The sequence below is a fragment of the Tyto alba genome, unplaced genomic scaffold (assembly GCF_018691265.1).
Source record: "Tyto alba isolate M040663 unplaced genomic scaffold, T.alba_DEE_v4.0 Super-Scaffold_14, whole genome shotgun sequence".
In the NCBI taxonomy this organism is placed as follows: Eukaryota; Metazoa; Chordata; class Aves; order Strigiformes; family Tytonidae; genus Tyto; species Tyto alba.
This window is the reverse complement of record NW_024881276.1, coordinates 18,729,842-18,748,654: the sequence shown is the minus strand read 5'-3', so window position 1 is coordinate 18,748,654 and position 18,813 is coordinate 18,729,842. Positions and strand designations below refer to the sequence as shown.

At 40.2% G+C, this 18,813-nt stretch overlaps 1 protein-coding gene across 25 annotated transcripts in view; it reads left to right on the top strand.

Moving 5' to 3' along the window:
• DMD (dystrophin) overlaps positions 1-18,813 on the top strand; it is a 1,076,492-nt gene that overhangs the window by 979,751 nt on the left and 77,928 nt on the right. For 3 of the 25 annotated variants that reach the window (XM_042788305.1, XM_042788307.1, XM_042788304.1), the window contains exon 1: positions 12,673-12,788. The exons of 21 other annotated variants lie outside the window; for them this stretch is intronic. In XM_042788305.1, coding sequence (XP_042644239.1) covers positions 12,769-12,788 — 20 coding nt within the window. In that variant the 5' untranslated portion in view covers positions 12,673-12,768. Of the gene's footprint in view, positions 1-12,671; positions 12,789-18,813 lie in introns of those variants that run through there. One more of the 25 variants, XM_042788306.1, reaches the window with a different exon arrangement.

The following is an 18,813-nucleotide window of genomic DNA, read 5'->3' as shown; positions in this document are numbered from 1 at the left end:
ACCAAAAGCAGTTTGCATGGGATGAGAAATATGCTCACTACGTTCAGCAAAGTTACTTCTTATTTTTAGCAGTGTAAAAGGGATCAGAATCTGGCTCTCAGCATTTCCTCTCATGTATCATGTTTTTGCACATCAGTGCCCAAAGTACTGCGGAATAAACATTTGCTGCTGGCAAAACACAAATCTGTATCTGTATAGTTTTCTCTGGAGAAAACCAAGCGCAAAACCCTCAGCACTGTTTCGCTCTCGGGCATTTGTTCACTATTCTAGAAATAAGGAGTGGAAAAGAGTCTGTCAGTGTGAATCCTTTATCAAACTGGCCTGTGAACATATACCCACATTGTCTGGTCTCGAAATAGTCCTCTTTGGCTTGGACTGAGTCAGCCAATGGGACTCCTTTCTCTTGTGTTGGTCCCAATGTTGGTTTTGGTCAATGGCACATATACATACAAAACACCCAGAGACCTCCCGAACAAGTCTCCTTTGGTACACGTGGTTTCTAAAGCATTTACCAACTCTTTTCCCCAGTTTTATAAACCCATATTAAATTTCTGCTGACAGATCTTTCTGACTCTTACTCACTCTTCCTTTATTTTTTCCGTTACGTATAAGTTTATCTCCTACAAATAGTCATTTAAAGTCCAGAGAGCCCAGTGTTGCTTTGACATCTCACGTCTGAAGTTATGCTTATGCGTTTTGCCAGTTCTGCAGCAAGTTTCAAGGATGCTGATAAAGATCGTCGCTGCCTCGCCTTGCCTTGTCTTGTTGCATCTTGTAGATTTTCAGCTTTCCTCAATTCTCTATTATATCCTCCCAATAATTGTTAGACATTTACACCCACACACTCTCCTTAAGTCACAGCTTTCCTGTTCTTTATAGAGAAGTTATACAAAAAGAGACAACCACCAAAAAAAATCTACAAAACTGCCTCCTGCCCTGTTCTCTAGATTTCTTGTTTTCCTGGATAATTTGCTTGCCACAGTCTTTCCTTTCCGAGATCAGCCTGCTGCAAGGCTCACCGCTCTCCAAAACCACAGCTCAAATATATTCTAATTTTATACTCTTGAAGTCTTTTTGCCACTATCTTGAAGTATGTGATATAACTCAAGTAAGAGCATTTACCTGCAATTTTTTTGATTGTTTGTTTCAGAATCCTTCCTGAATTATACAGAATTTCCTTTATGTACTTACTAAGAAAGTAATATATGTGCTAGTGAATAATGAGTACATCTCTTCACCAAAATAAGAATAATTTGGGGGTTTTTAATGTATGCTGTTCGTAAGTGCAATACATACTGACAGCCTTTAACACAGCTTCACCTAAAAGATTCCTTTTGCAAGGGAGACCAAACAGGTGGCAACCCCCAATCAGTGCCTTGTTATCACTGAGAAGCTTTGATCTACCTAATATATAATAAATAAGATTCTGCATTTTAATCATCTTGATGCTTTCATACCACTTGTGTTGCAGTTTTACTTTATTTCAAAAAACTCTTCCTAACTTTGTTGATTTTTTTTTAATTAGATTATTTTTGATCATTTATTTATTTCAACATACCTACCAGTAGACAGATGATATGCCAGCTGGAAGTTATTATATTGTATACCCACCACTTCGCTATCCACTGTTATCCTACTTCTATGACTGCAAAAGATGTAGCCATACATTATTCTTATTTTTTTTTTTTACTTTACACCATGTAAGAGACTGATCAGATGATCCTTTTAGGTTAAGATACTGGCTGATAGAAAATACAGTTAGGCTTAAAGTTCCCCTTGTTTCTACATGTATTCCTTGTTCTAAAGCTGCATTATGTCTCTATGTTCCATTAAAGACCAAAAATTTATTTTACCAGTTAAATAAACTTGAAGACTTTCTTAAAAAGAATAATCTCAATTCTGATTTTACTTATATACAGTAATCTAAGGTTGGTGCTGTAGTATTTTTAGTAATTTAGTACTCATATTACTATTCAAATTCCCCATACTTACTTGGGGTCAATCTGATTGTTTCAGGGCAACCAGACCAAACCATAGCTATAAAGAGGCATTATTGAAGCCAATAATATTTGCACAATACAAAAGAATAATAGCATAGAATAGTGCTGCAGTGCTTATGAATAGGCATTTTTTTCTGACAACATGCTTTATCTTGTATCCACTAAAATCTATTGCTAAATTTCTCACCAAATTATGTAATGTCAAACTTAGCACTTTATTAAATGTTGAGTTAGAAAGTGGAAAACTATAGAATAGACACTTAAATTGTTCTGTAAAGGGTATTTAAAATTATCCTTTTAATTGCAAATTACACAAAAAGACAAAGTAGAGAAAAATATAATTTCAGCATAATGACCTAAATTGAGAAAATAAGAACTGTCTTTTTCCTTGTTGGAGTTGGTGGCTGGAAATGGTTTATATAAACTGTGCTCATCTAGGAATAAGCAAACCCACTAAATTAAAAATCCATCAAGCAGGATAGTCTGCCAATGTGAGAACAACCTGTACTCACTAAGGAATGCAGCCAAAATTTTGTTTGGAAGTAAAATTCAGCTCAGTATGTAGTACGCAACGCACTAAAAGGGTCATAGCATTGTCATTGCACACTGTGCTTTTGCAGTTGACAAACTTGCCAAGATGCTGTAGTGTATGTGAATACCAAGGAGTCCAAGAGAGCAGGTGAGCATTTGTCTAAGTCCTACCTTTTACCAGTTTCTGACAGAAATTGATACCTAAACCCTTCCTTTGTACATAAAGGAACCTTAAGAAAGATGCCATGAGAGGCCAGATGCTTTGCTGGTGTGCAATGGAAGTGCTTCTTCAGTTTTTGAGTGAAAATAATAGTTGTTTTCCTTAGAAAATTTGACCACTGCAAACTTCGGAAATTGAATATAGATCATTCAGCACATTTTAAACAAAATTATTCTATGGCTGCTCTTCACTGACAGTGACTTGGTTTTGTCAGATCAGTTGCTTTCTGGATAGAAAATCCACTTCTTACAAGTAATGACTTGGATTACCAGCTGATTTCTTTGGTAGGCTCATCAAGAAAGCTAAAGTATCTGGCACAGCAAAGCACCTGTGACTGTATTCTACTGCATGGCATTTAAATCACAGAGGTTTGAGCTGATCTAGAACTCTGGCTCCCCCAGTATAGGGAGATGATTTTGCTGTTAAACGTAATGGATTTATTCTGCAGGGACAGGCAGGCCCAACTAGTTTCAAAAAGATACCACAGTTGGTCCAGCTGTTGGGCTGCAACAACTCCCACATTAGGTCAGACAATTTGAAATGGAAAAAAAAATTAAATTAAATAATAAAAAAAAAAAAGGTAAATAAAATCATGCCTTAGGTCCACAGAAGCACAAAGTGGGAAGTAAAAGAATACCACAGCTTATCTGCTGTAAAGCGGTCCATCTTTCGGCAATAAGAGTCACTCTGTGAAATACGGACCAAGAAACAACTATTATTCTCAGGGCAAGCACACATTAGCAGTGTAGGTGTAAGAGAACATGCCACTAGCAAGTCCAGATTACCGAAATATTGCCATATTTGGAGACTTGATCTCTCTTGGCTATTTCATAGACTAAATCATTTAGTTACATGGCAGCATAGACGTAGTCCTACTGGCCTTGTTTTCTTCAAATTGCTAGCAAGTTTCACGTACAATGTTGACATGGAGATAATTGTCAAAACCAGTCACTTTCTTAATTTCTGACCCAACAGAGTGTACTGTCATCACCAAATGATCATTTTCATTGCATATAGTCCCTTTTAAAATATTAAAATAAATGCTATCCTCAGTGAAGTGTAATGTTTACTATGAAAATTATCAGAAAAATAATGTCATAAGGTAAAAAAAAATATATTTATTTGCCTGGGGAATGGAAGACATTTAATGATGGTACCATCTTCATGAACAAGAAATACATTTTTTCTCTTTGATTCTTAAATTGCAGTTCTTAGAATGAAGCCAAATGAATGCTCAGTATGTCAAGCTGCTAAAAATAAAACTTTCCAAAGGCTTTAGTTCAGTACTAAATACACTGATTTGATAAAACCAGTGGATTAGATAAGGCCTAATCCTTCACTCCCTGCTTGGGCTCTGTTTGGCAAAATTCTTAGGCTATCAGCTTTTGCAAATCTTTGCAAAATTATTTTTATCCTTAATAAATTATTTGCTCTGTTAGTTACCCTAAAAACAGAACAAACTGAGGGACATGGGTGGAAGGATAATAATTTAAGAAATAAAGACAGTAGATTTTTAAGAATGAGAATGAAGAGCAACTGCAGCAACAAAACTACGGAAAAGTAACAAAAGGTTCATTTCTGAATACTGACGAAAATTATGATGTCCATAAGCAAAACCAAGTTTCGTTACTAAAGTACAAAAGTATTTAGACACCACATATCTTAACCCAGTTTTTATTTAAAAGATAAGATTGAAGGTCTTTTTTTTAAATTTTATTTTCCCTTGGCTGATGTGTATTAGTGTAAAGACTTTAACTGAAGTGGTGATAATTGTTTGCAAAATGACATTTGGTTCTAAACCTGGCAACCACGAGCCAGAGCTGTTGATAGTAACTGAAGGAAAATTATTTACCTCGAGAGAAGAATGATAATTTAAAACAGCACCATATTTTCTTAATATGACAGACTGATTTTGTTATTTTGGGATTAGGGATGAATGCTCAAAGAGTTGTAATGTTTTCTGAAACAGGAGGTGTGAGTTTAGATGATCCTTCTTTCTGACTTTAAGTACACTCAGAAAATCATCTTCTACACAGTAGGTAATATATTATCCATGTCTATTAAATTTCTGCCAGCATAAAATTCCAAATTGTGAACACTATTAAATAAACAAACTGCTTGGATCCTGTGCATGCTCTGCATTTGTAGTGTACTATAGAGATATAGAGAAGTCTTGGCTGAATGTAATACTTTCTTTTCTTGAGAGGAAAGTGACAAAAACTGTGTGATGTTTCTTATGACTAGTCATATGGAATTATGTATTTTAAACTGTTAAAGTAATCTGACATTCTGTGTCATGTGGTGAGGGAGATGATGAAGATGGGTAACTCCACTTAGTCCTAGCAATAAGGATTTTCTCTTTAAATTGGGACTATTTTAGAAAAAGCTGAGGGTGAAGGTAGAATTGTAGGTTGACATTTCTACTGATGTGTTCAAGGGAGTTAGATGTAGCATCAGGGATCTAAGAACGTTAATACGGACCATAATCAATGTTTAGATCCTTAATATTTTGGGGCTGTATGGACTGTTCGGGATTTAGATTGCACTTTTGAAAGCAATTTCTTAGAGATGAAGAAAATAATTCCAAATACAAGTTTGGGAAATGTTTGATTAGTTCAATCTGGAAAAATGCTCATTATAAGAAGAAAAAACTTATTTTGTCTGATTTTGAGCTGCACAAAATCACCATTGTTCTTGATTTAATAATGGACTATGGTATGTCCTAAAAGTCATCTGTGTACCTTTGGTCACAAATGTCAAGGCTCTGTGACTTGTGTAGACAAGGCGTCTCTGATTTTCATTGCAAGTTTTTCACAGTGAATTTGGCTGTGTTGCTAGAAAGGGAGTCTCCATTTTGCAGGTTTATTCTTTCACTAAGAGATTCCCTTTTCTGTTTAATAACAGATCAGAGAACTGAATGAAGGCATGCCAGTAGAATTGCAAGCTATCTGAAGCCTTGTTGAGATGTACTGTGAGAGCTTTGGCTCAATTCAAACGTATGAAATACTGAAAGTATACCTAGACACTGACTTTTATTAAATGCATTCCCATTATGAGACTTAGTTAAACATAAAAGTTTAAACTGTGCAGTATAGTTTAGCAGCACTTTTCTTCTATCAGCTAGCATCTACAGGATTCTTTCCTGTATGAACTGCCACCTCCTGTGCCATAGATAGAAGGAACTACACAAAGATACCTAAATGCAAAAGCTGGGAGGACTACTTTGTTAGGAAGAACCATGTTAAAGCTAAGTAAATGGAAGGAGAAGAAGCTGTCTGGAATTACGTGAAGCATGTGCCAAAGAGTAAATGCTTGAACTTGCCACAGGAGACTTGAATGAAATCCTTTTCTTACACTTAGCTAAGAAATAATTTCAATCTTACCTAAAAATTCCTTTGTATCCCCCTTTACTGAAGCATTTAAGTGCTAATGTACATTTAGATTCAATTAGGATAAAATAATACCTGTGCCCTAGGACATTGCTCCATGCTAGCTGATACTGATTCATCTGTCTCTGGAAACACTAGTTAATGTAGGTATCTGAATGACTGTATTTGTTTCAAACAACTGTACATATAAACACTAATTTTCACTCTTTGGCATGGACAAGATGATACTATTGCCACTTGCCATTAAAGGGCACTGCCAGAGCTGTATGAGCAATTGCCTCATTTTGTAGGCAAATTAAAGCACATTTTTTTTTTCCACATATTATTGTTTTGAAGTGAAATAAAAAGTTTTGATTTCAGAAATGTCAGATAAGAAACTTTTCCTTTCCAGAATTTTTTTCTTGCTGTTATCAAGTCTGACATCAGTTTGGGAATAGTTGCACAACCTTAAATCTGAAAAATGCATTTCTATGAAGATAAACCATGAGAAATGTCACCTGGATCAGATGAAGGAAGTTATTCCAGATGGAATTACTGGTGAGACTAGTTAGGTATAGCTGCTCCCTCCTCCCATTAACTTCTCAAGGCTGGTTCCTTCCCCAAATGCAGTGCTGCACTTTCTTCTGATTTCTGGGTCCCCACATAAGATATTTAGGAAGAGAGAGCAAAGCAATCGTGCTATGCAGGGAGACTAAGCTTTGCTTATGTTACAGCAGGGTATTGGGAGAAGATAAAGACTCTCTGATTTTGAAACTAAACCAACACATTTGATTTACCAAAGAGGGAGAACCATCCCTTCCTCCTATCAGGGCTCTGTGTGTCCCCATCTAGGGAAAAGGTTAGGAGCAGACCTCAAACTTACCCTATTTGCTAAGGTCAACAACCTCGGCATGTTTGGGAAAATGATGGAAAAGACTAGTGTGTAAAAAAAAAAAAAATAGGCAGAGCCTCCTGTTAGAATTATATATGATAATGTTATGTATAGTACATTATAATTGTTGAGGAAACAATATGGTAGTTACAACAGGTTCAAAGTATATTTTAAAGCAAGACAAAACTACACGTTCTGTGAGAACACAGCAAAGCATCTATTGCTAAAATACAGACAGCAAAAAACAAATGCGTTAATTTAAAGGTGCAGAGTCCAGTCTGACTGGGAACTTGCCAGCATATAGCTGTCATAAAATGCAATAGATTTCACTGTCCTCTTCTTTTACTACCTAAGTGCAGCCTTAACAATGGAGCATCCCAGTATGTAATCTCCTAGCACAATCCAAGTGTTTTTTTCTCCCCAAATTATTATTTTCTCTCCTAGATAATATTTGCATAGGGACATTCTGCAAAAAATTACCTCAATTAAAAAAATAGTTTTCTGTTTGTATGATATTAGACATTTAAAAAGATTTGACAATGTCAAAAATACATGTATCATGGAGTGCAACCAAAAACCAAATTAGTAAAAAACAGGCATGCTGCTTCTTTAATGTCTGTGGAAGCCTTTGGAAGAGAGGGCTGCTTGCGTGTTAGGGACAAGGAATGCATGGTGACTGGTAGCTAGCATCACGTTTTCTGGGCCTTGAGTGAAGTAGGACTGCAAGATTCTTGCTGCTGAGATCTACACATCGATAGGAAACAACAGAGAAGTTAATGATTTGGGAAGCCAGCTTTTGTGTTTGCGACACATAATTTTATGCATGGAAAGAAAGATTCTGAGGTGAAAAGAGTCAGTGAGCAAGAGAGTTTATGAAATCCTGCTTATTTTAATCCCCCAGGAGGCAAAATAGTCATTTATTTCTAACTTGGCACACAAAGAAAAGTAAGAAATTGAGTTTGCCTTCATTGTTTTCTTTAATTTAGCCTTATTAGTCTGCATTTTTTCTCAACCTTACTCCCTGAAATGATAACCATTCATTTTGCCAATAGAGATTCCTCAAACCAAGAATTTACTATGGTATAATTATTATTTTTCAAGTCTTATTTGTATATTGTAAAGATCAGCAAGCAGTTTTGCTGGGCATAAGTTTTCTGCCGGTAGAGTTTAAGTCTTTTTTTATAGGGCTTTTTTTCTTTAGCTTTCCAAAAGCCTTACTTCAGAGGGTTTTTTAATACTTTCAGTTATCTAGCGTTTTGCCAGCATTTTGCTTCTTGATCTTCCCACTCTAGGGACTATTCACACTCCAGTTCATCTCCACCCAGGAAGAGTAGGGGTTATTCCTTTCTTAAAGAATTTATTGTGGTTTGGCATGGAAAGGAGAAAAGAGCTTTTGGTATTTACAGGTGCTTACCTGAAAAGCTCATAGTGCTGGTGGAGCCTGGCTGTGCTATCCAGCACATGTAGCAATGCATGTAACCTTACTTAGTCTCACTCTGCTCCACTTTCCAGGGTCATACACCTGGCAGGAGAGACTGAACAAACACTCTGCTACTGCAGCGTGTCTTAAGTTGTCACTATCAGCTAAAAAAATAAATGTAGCCTCTCCACATTAGCCTTTCCAAGATTTCAACGGGATGAAATTCATACATATATCTAAATATATCCAAAATGACAGGCACCCTTTCATTCATCTTTTATCAACAGCATGCAATGCAGTGCGACATAAAGCACACACAGACAGCTCCGAGGCTCCATGATACTCATCTCATAGGGTGACTAAGACTTCAGTTTTACTGCAGTAAAAGCAACTACAGCCCAAAGGAACGGGGAGGTTGTGCTGCTGTGCGTGCGGCAGGAACAGACATACTCCTGTCACACATGCTGGGCACCAATAGTTTCCATACTGTGCATTAAATTGCTGCGAGCTCAGTAATATTTACTGCAGAATTAGTTTAACTAAAAAAAAAAAAAGGATTCATCTTCCTACTCTGTCTATTGCAAGAACATCTCAGTAAAACATCTCAGGGGTAAATTCCTGTGAGCTCCACCTGCCAGTTAAATGGTTGCCTTACAGTGTGGAGAACGATCTCTGTGTAAGAAGCAGCACCTGCTAATCTCCCTTCATACAGGACATGAATTGGGATTCCCTCTGGACAGAAAGTGGTATGCTCCTTCCTTGACTCTCCCATGGTGTAAATAACTGATTAAAAGTATACAGAGCTATGAATGTTTTAGTAGGTCTTTAATTTACAAGTGCAGTGTTGGGGAAAATGAATGCAGAATTTTAAAACTATTTTCCTCATTGCATTTACAGTATTTTAATGTGCTTCCAGTAGTAATGTGCAAACAGCCTAAAAAAAAAACCAAACCAAAACAAACAAACAAAACAAAAAAAAAAACACAACAAAAAAAACCCAAACCAAACCAAAAAACAAAAAACAAACCCAAACCAGCAGCATCCAGAACAGTATTCTCTTCTTGGCTCTTCTGAGAGCTATCAAAAAATACCAAAATTCCTGGAGGTGTCAGCCCTTGGAGCATACTTAAGACAGATGATCCAGGAAAGTGTCATCGTGCCATCCCAAGTGATTCTTAGTATTTATTTATACCAAGAAAAAGAAAATAGACTCAAACAGCGTAACGGATTAGGCAGCCCGACACAGGGTACCATAGTGTCTTCTTCTATGCAAGGCAAGCACTTGCTAATCCACTACCCAGAGAACATAGTAAGGCCACACTTACAAGAAGGACTACACGCTTCACAGAACTATGGAAGCAAGATTTAGTTGATAGGAAAATGTATCTTCACTTTCAATGACAGTAAAACTAAAGAAATGCCCCTTTAGTTTTCTAACCTATAAAGTGCTAAACTTACAAGCAAACTTATACATTTAATGTCTCCCTACTACGTGGTTTTAGGCAAGTCTCTACCCATTCCTGTGTTTAGGTTTCTGTACCTATCTGTAACAAGGAGTAGTGATTGGCAGACTGCCTGCAAATCCACTTACTTTTTTTTTTTTTAATTTTATTTTTCCTCAAAGAGTTTTGGGGTAATAAGCCTCTAATTATTATCCCTCATTTATTAGGGGGCTGTGATTTCCGCTTAAGCACCGGGTGTTGTTAAATGTTGAACAGACAGATACCTTGATTAGATATAGCCCAGGACAAACCTACAGCGGAAAAGAAATAAACTCTCTTCTCCTTCTGATTAAGGTCTCTCTGTAGGTGTGCAAATTGACTGAATAACCCTTGGATAAGAAAAACACCACAGGGAATTAAAATTCTGCTTACTCTGTAATCCTGTTTTTTTCTTCAGGAAGAAGACTGTCTTTTATCAAATTAATGCCTTAAAATTAAGTATGGCATAAAGATTGGCTTCAGTTACAAATGTCAAAGACAGTAATCATTTACACTGAAAAAAATATATTTTTTTTAATAAATTATGGGTAGTTTAAAAATAATTAAATAATTTGGAGTAAGAATGGTATTACTTGAATATATTGCATAGCAAAAATAAAATTTTGAGATCAGTCAAAACAGCTAAAAGCTCTTGTGAATTTGGAGACAACAACCAGAACTACATTAAATGGGTATTTTTTATATATATAAAATCAAATTGTAAAGTAAATATGCCTTAAACCCTTCATCTTTCAACATTGTTTTCCCCTGGAAGTTCTTCAGTAGGTAACAGTTTTATTTGAGACATCAAAGGGTTAATTTGCTTTTCAATTGAAGGATGACTCAGAGTTCCCCTTTATTGTTTAAAATAATAATAATAAAAAAAAAAAGTAAGTGGTGTGTGGGTGTAAGGTAGGGGAAAAAAACACAGGAAAATGGATTCACTAATTGGGGTTTTCACCTGCTGTGAGTCTAATTGAATACAATGCTTTATTTGTAACTCAAGGAGAAAGAAGACTATGCAAAGTATGAGAAATTCAGACTGGTTTTTAAATTCTTATTACTTGGCACTATTGTATGGGAAAGAAGACCAAGATGATAATAGCAGCATCAAGCTTCTGTTGAGGCGGACCAGGACTCTCCAGAAACAGTAAAAATTGAAGGAATGTGTGTCGGGGTATCAGTACCGGATACTTCTTGAAGGAAAACAAACCACTTTTGCTGTGAAAGGGCAGGCTTCCAGCTACCCCAAGTCCCTCTGTATGCCCCAGGCAGCTGCTCTCCCCTTCTAATAGACCGTGAGGTTCCTCCAAAGTAACACACCAAACATCCTGTTTTAAATGACTTAGAGAGATCTCTTGCTTAAAACTTGGCTGAAGAGGCAAAAAGGTGAGGTAGCTGATGTAACACAACTGACAGCCTTCAGCCCGTTTATTCACTTCAAAACTGAAATATCTGACGTAGCAATTGATCTAACACCAGGTGAACTGAAGTAAATGGAAAATTCTCACGGAGTCTAATGAGTTTTTACAGAGTGATTTATGTTTACACAAAAATTAATCCTCTTTTTCTTTCCATGATGGGATTGTGTTCTGGATCCAAGATAACTGGCAACTGTGAATTAGACCTTTAAAAACAAATGAAATTGTCTGGGAACTATGAGAATTTAGCATTTAATTCCATTAAGTTTTATATTTGCATTTAAGGGCCCGAGGGGTTGAACCTTGAGCATCTTACGTTTTTAATGCTTCTGGAAAAAAATATGGGCCTTTCTTTGAGCCACTTGTTGAGCTTTTCCTAAAATCAAATAACTCAGCTATCCGGAGCCTTAAAGGGAGCCCTATATATCCTGGTACTTAGGATAAAACCCACCAAGTTCAGTGCTTACCAACATCTACATAACGGGAAAGCAATCCCTGGGATATTCCTCTGGTATAGGAACTATGGGGGAGATGACTTTTCCGTGCTTTTAGGCCTGCATCTTCCCAGGGTAAAAATGGGGAGGTTTTTTGTACATTTGAAAGGCACGGCCTGTAAGGCTTCAAAAACTATTTAGTTGCGTGAAGGACTCGGTCCTCTACGCGGCATTCTGTTAATGAATACAGGACGTAGATGTAAAACTGGCATGAGAGGAGACCAGCCACACCGACTTGAAATTCTTGCGACACCGAAAGGAGATTGCTAGCTTTTCTTTGTGCACTGAATATTAAGTAGGAATTAATACAAAGAAGCGCTGCGACAGTTACTCAGCACGAGCAGAGCAGCTTCTTCTGCTCCGACAGGGCCGGGGGAGAAGCCCGTCCTCCCCTGCGAGGCCCAGGCAAGCCCTCAGGAATGAAATCACCTGGTTTCACTTGAAAATAAACCACTCGGCATTTTAAGCGCCGGAATTAACAGCTGCGGAGCGAAAACCCACGTGAAGGCCCATTTTCAAATCCGTCCCGGCTTCGGTGCATATTTTAATTAAGTTTTCTTTCCAAGCCCGCTGAGAGGCAGCACCTTTGCCAGCCTCCCGGTGGGACCGGGGGGGGAGGGGGTTGGAGAACGACACGCGCAGTAAACCCCACCCACCCCCAAAAAACCCCTAAAAGTCCATGGAAAGGCCGAGGGCTCCCTCCGGCCGCCGCCGCGAGGGCCGCGCAGGGGCGCGGTGCCCGCACAGGCCCCGCTCCCCGGGCGGTTCGGGCCGCTCCCCGCGGGGCCGCCGCCGCCGCCGCCGGGGCGTGGGCGTGGCCGTGGGTGTGGCCGTGGGCGTGGCGTGAGCGCCGCCCCCTCCCGGTGGGGCGGCCGCAGTGGCGCGCGGCGGCGGGGCTGCGCGGTCGGTGGCTCCGCGGCGGCGGGGAGCGGTTCGCCGCCATGAGGGAGCAGCTGAAGGGGTGAGGGGTTGCGCGGGGCGGCGGGGGGGGCTCTCGGGTGTTCCCGCTGCGCGGGTGGGGATGGAGCGTGGCCGGCCGTCGTCTGTGCAGCCGGTAGCGGGGAGGCGGGGGGCGGCGCTGCCTTCCGTTTGTCACGCTGGAAGAGGGGCAGCCTGCCGCCCCGTTCCGTGTTTTGGAACTGGAGACGGCGTTTCGTTCAACGTCCCCGTCCCCGTCCCCCCCCCCCGCCCCTTCCCCTCTTCCCGACGCCGTAGTTGGGCGCTGGGCGCCTCTAGGTGGGACGCGTCGGGCACGGCGATGTGAGATCGCGCACACGCGTGGGTGTACCTGGGCAGGTGTGGGCTGGCACGGGGAAACCCCGAGGTCGAGCCGGGAAATCGCCGAAGTGTCGCGGGGGGGCGGCGGAATTTGCTCTTTTCAGAGTGGGAATTTGCTCTTTTCGTTATTCCTCAGCTTTTAAGGGGTTGCACAGTGCTGTGAAACGTTACCTGTGCAGCGCGAAGCGTCTGCTGTAACTTGGTTAAGGCGTGAACTTTAACAGCATTTCTGAAAACAAGTGTGCTTAGAGGTGTGTGATTTTTCCCACTAATCTCCAGCTTAGAAATAATCTTTCAAGTTAATAGACAGAAGCTGGGAGGGGATTCCCTCTGTGCTACTGAATTAGAAGTGCTATCTTCCTTGTTGTTATGCAGTACACTATATTGTCTTTTAATAGCTATTTTAAAACATCTTGCAGCCGGGGGACACCAGCAGTATCCCCACTCCTCATCTTCAGCTGAAGTTGGGCTGAGAAGTGTTTTTTTGTAGGTGTGTGTGCGTACGGGAGCTGAGGAGATAAGAAAGACGGTTATATGTAGGATCTTTGACCTTTTAGCACTAAGGAATTGTTTGAGGCCATCGCTGATTGAGCCTGGATTTGACGAGACCCTGCAGTGAAATTGCATTGGCAGAAGTGGAGAGGATAGGCTTTGAAAAGCAAATAGATCAGTGGAGAGGAACGGCTGGGGGGGGCAGGCTCGCCAAGCCCTAGCCACTGAGCAGGACTCTCTGCCTGTGACGGAGTGTACAAAATAAATGTTTAACATCAAGGGGAGAAAAAAGGAGTTACTATTCAGTACTTGGCAGTTGATATTTGCCCTTCTACTATTCATTTCCAGTATCAGCAAGAAACTTTCATATGTATCGGTGCCTGCCTTCAGCAGCCTGATAAATCTCACCAAAGCCAATAGAACATGCTAAAGTCAAATTCCTACTGAAAAGGCACTGATCCTTGGTTTAAACAGAAATAATCTCTGCACAGATCAGTAGTCTCTAGATTTACAGATGAAAACAGTGGTCCTTTGTAAAGCACAAAGGAGTGCCACCTTTCTAATTGCTAATACTTTCCATAGCAGTAACTTGTTTTATCTAAGGAATTAATGAAACACTGTAAGAAGACAAATAGTAAGCCTTCCTGGCAATTACTGTCATCTACTGTTGAAAACTTTTTTCTTTTAAGTGAGCAGTAGTGTCTATTCATACAAACAATTTCAGCTGCATTTAGGTTAGTTTAGTAAAGTCTAAAGAACTCTATTGTGTTTGTTTTGGCTTTTCCACAACAGTCGTAAGGTGGTTGGAATAACATTTTTTTTAATCTTAAAGCCAAAAGGTGAGAGATACTGTAAATTGTGTTCTTTGAAAATGGATCAGTTCTGTGCTTTGTAAAATATTACTTTAATTTTGGCTTTTTTGCAAGTGTATGTAACTATTGTTACCTGACAGAATTCCTTATTCTGTTCACATCTACACACACGCACATCTAGTTCATGTTTCATTTGCTAATGAAGGGTGAGGGGAAAAGCACAAGCAGAACCAATGAAGAGGGATGTAAGAGTTTAAAAAGGGCTCTGCAGTTGCAACCTAAAATTCTAGACTCTCGAACTGAGCAGTGAATACACATGAGGCTGAATCCCAGATATTTATTAAAAAAAAAAGAAAAAAAGAAAAAAAGGGGGAAGGGGTGCAATCAGAACCAGTTAAAAGCTTTTGAGAGTGTTTCAGTGTGGCTTGTGCAAGAATGTTTGGAGGGGGAATTTGTGCAGGAATTTGGGTGGGGGGAAGCATTGCTCTCCATTCTTCCTGCTGCTGGTTTTGCTCAGAAGTAATATAAAAGGAAGGAAGATAAAATAACTGTGTTCTGTCCAAACTGATCAAGTTGTAACAAGGGAACTGTAATTCAGCTAGTGTGTCAGTTAGGGTATCATCTCTTGATTTCAGGTTTTCAATCCTGTGTGTTACTGGCTCTGCCGACAGTGATGAGAGACAAATCTCTCTGCTGTTGGCAGGATCAGAGGAGTTCACACAGGCATAGTGTGACAGAATTCCCCACATAAAAATTATCCTTGCTAATATAATATAATCATCCTTTAATGAAGTGGTCGTACGATTCCCAGAGGATGTATTGAGTGAAGACTATGCTTTCATCCCACTGAATTATCAGTGTATTTAGTGTGCCAGTCACACCAGCGTCTAGGTGTCACCATTCTCCATTGCTGCTCTTTTCAGGCCTGGTTTTATTTTTCTTTCCACCTTTGCAGCTTAAGTCAGGTGAGAAAGAGGAAAATATGCCACATGAGCCCACTTATATTTTTATTTGTTGCAGAATGTCCGTGATTTAAAAGGTAGTGATCAATTCAGTTGACCTAAATGTAGAGCCAAATTGAAAAATGTATCCTCTGAGCATGTGCAATATTGCAAAACTACTGGCTGTGTGCACTGATGCCTTTTTGTGTTGATGGCTTGTTGGAAAAGCATCTCGAGTGCTTATTTCTAAACATATTCTCACCCAGCTTTAGATGCTGCTAGTCAAGAGGACTCGCGCTACACTTTTCATGTCTTTCTGACTTGCAAGCTGTAAAGGGCCTTGTTCACCGGAGTTTGAAACTCTGGCAAACGCTTTGCTGCAGATCTATTAAGGATGCTACAGCATTCCCAAGTGTGGTTGAAGCTGCCTGAAACTGCTGAGCTGGCATTTCACTTCAGACGGTGTTCACAATAAGGGCATACACACAAATCCTCCCCCACCAGTCCGACCCCAAAGCTCACAATTAAATGGCCTTTGAAAATGGCAAAGAGGCTTATGAAGAATAGTCTCGATGGAATCTAACCTTTCCTGGAGCTGCCCTTGTGTGCAGAATCATTGATAAGTTTCTGAGCTGAAAACATTCAGTTGAGAGGCAAACGCCTTTTAGCTGGAGCGGAATAGCTGCAGCCTTCTTGTGTTCTGCATGTAAAGTACCAGCGAAATCTGCCCTGGCTCGGTACGGGCACTCAGCCTCCACAGAAATCAGCCACCAAGGTTCATTTGCCTTTAAAAGCCTTGCTTTTTCTTGCAAGAGCACGAGTCAGTCCGTCGTTGGGTCTGGTACAGGGTCTGAGGTTGAGTGATCTCTGCCGAGGGTGGCAGTACCAGCCGGGTGCGGGCCCCCTGCCCCACGGGTGGTCACTGCTGAGGGGGTGGCAGGGGCAAGAATTCAGGTCTCTACTGACTTGCCCTTTATAGCCTAAAGAAAGGGGTGTTTCCTCTAAGTTGCCATTAAGTTTATAAATAAAGCAAGGGAGGGAAAAGAGGGAAAATGTACCTGCCCAGCAAATTCAGACTTTGTCACTTGCAGGTTAAGCAAATGCACTCATTCCTTACAAAATGTACATCTCCAAGAGAATTAATCTCATACCATGAAAGAAAAGCACACTGAGTAGTGGTTTGGAATTACTGGTATTAAAAATATCTGAAAACAGTTGGAGTCCAGTGTTGCTTTGGCAATGGAAATGTAATTTACAAGATTTTAAGAAAAGCAATTATGTATTTTCAGTAAGATTAGTAAACACCATAAACTTAAACCGTACACATTAAATTCACTGATACATGGTTAGGCCTTACCATAAAAACTGAAAATAAAAACCCCAATAAATTACTTGTCCATCTAATGTTGATTGGTGATTAACCATAATAGATTTCCCCATCTAAGATGATCCTTTTTGTTCTCCTATCCAACACAGGCATGGGATTTCATAATCCTACACAGATGCACCTTTGCTAGATATCTGATGGCTTTTACATATTTTAATGGGGAATCAGTGCATTTGAAGGCTACCAGGTTAACAGCTATGGAGTCTGAAGTGGTCTAGTTTATCCATAGAACAGTCTGGGGCTGCCAAGCTAATTTCATAGAGAAAGTAATGCAGATTATTTGCAGAGGTTTCTCCTAACTGTGTGCGTAATTTTTTTTTCTTGCTTGTTTTTTACTACATGATTTGGCATCCAAACCAGGGTACAGTTGCTACTCAAATATCCCCTCCTTCTGGGGCTACTTGCCTATGGGGAAGCAAGCCAGGGTGGCTAGGATCACACCTGGGGAACTTGATCTGGGGCTGACATTGGGTGTGAACAAACTGCAGTCCCAGGTCTGTGGGTCTGAATGTTTATTTGGGTCTGCAGTCCGTGCACCTGAGTTGTGACATCTCTGGCTGCAGGGCTCTCCTGCGGTGAGTACGCTCCCTTCCTCTTTTCCTTTGGGCTGCTGTTGTATAAGCAGAGGTTTCAGGTAGCCAAGTTTTTAGGGATACCATGTGTAAACTAAACTGTCTCTGTTTTTCTTCAAAAATGCACTTTATACCTGGGTGTGGGAAAAGCTGCTGGTGCTACATTCTCTCTGCAGGACCTGCCCATACCAGGCGCATTAGGAAATGCAGGAGCTCAGGTGCAGGTGGCTCAGATCCGCAGGTTTTCACTTGAAGCTACCCGGTTTCTGCATTTAAAAAAAACAGACCAGGCTCAGATTTCTGAACATGATTGCCGCCACCTCCCTTTGCAGGACTCATTTTTTACCAGAGCAACGAACAAGACTGCTTTTGCTCTTTTAGTGTCCTCCTCCCTCTTTCACTGCCTTCAGCCACCGCAGGAATTAGGAAGGGGAGGGGATGCTGAGGTTGATGAGATGGGGCTTGTTTAAAAGCCTGTGCTCGACTAGGGCAGTGCTATGGCAGCATTTTTTCCTTATACTTACCGCTTGCGATCCTTTTCATTCTTTCTTGCAGTTACAGAGCAAAATCTCGAAATATTATATATAGTAAGCTACTGAATATATAGAGGTTACTGTGCCAGTAAAGTATTCACATGGATCAAATAAATAGCCGGTTTTTAAGACTAAAATTAAATCATACTAAGAAAACATGCCACGGTTTTCTTTTTTCATTGAGTAGGGGGGGTGGTGTTGAAGTGATTAATTGAAAATTTTACCCCTTACCCTATAGAGGGTAAAGATGTACATGGGAACATCGCTGCCTCAAAAAGAGAACTCAAGGACCGTTTGTTCGCTAAAATAACCTCATCGAATCAGCCTTCCAGTGCACAGTTGGGTGTATAGGTGTGTTCAACCTGCTGGCTGGCTTGTGGTTCAGTCTCTTGGAGCTGGAAGGTGTGTGTGCTCCAGCAGCTCCACAGCGCTGTGGATCAGGTCCTGCTCCCCTGCATATTTTCTCTGGAATGATGTGTGCGTGTTGGAACCAGGATGTCTGCTTTTTAAGTACAGAAATCGCATGTGATTGCTAGTAACTGTGTGCCTCGTACGCTTTCCAGAATTCTTTTTTATGAATACTCATGGTTGTCTTTTAATGTAGATGAATTCTATATGAACAGGACTTTATCGAGTACAGGATAGATAAGGAGAATTTTCTTTTGAGTTTTCTACATTAATGGAAACATGATCTTGTTAGCTATGCTGTCATTGAAAAAAAAATAATGAAATGTGTAACCTTAGGAGACATGAGTTGCTACTACACCCGCTAACACTTTATTTTGTTGGCTTTCTCACACTGCATGTCTTTTGGCAACATGTTGAGTTGCAAAGCTGAAGACTGCTACCCTCAATGCAGAGACTGTCCAATTTACATTCTAGTCATACCGCAGGGTTTCATAACCCCCGCTTCAGCTTTTCCCTGGCTTCCCAGCAGCTCTGCCCCTGACAGCGCACAGGGACCTCCCGGG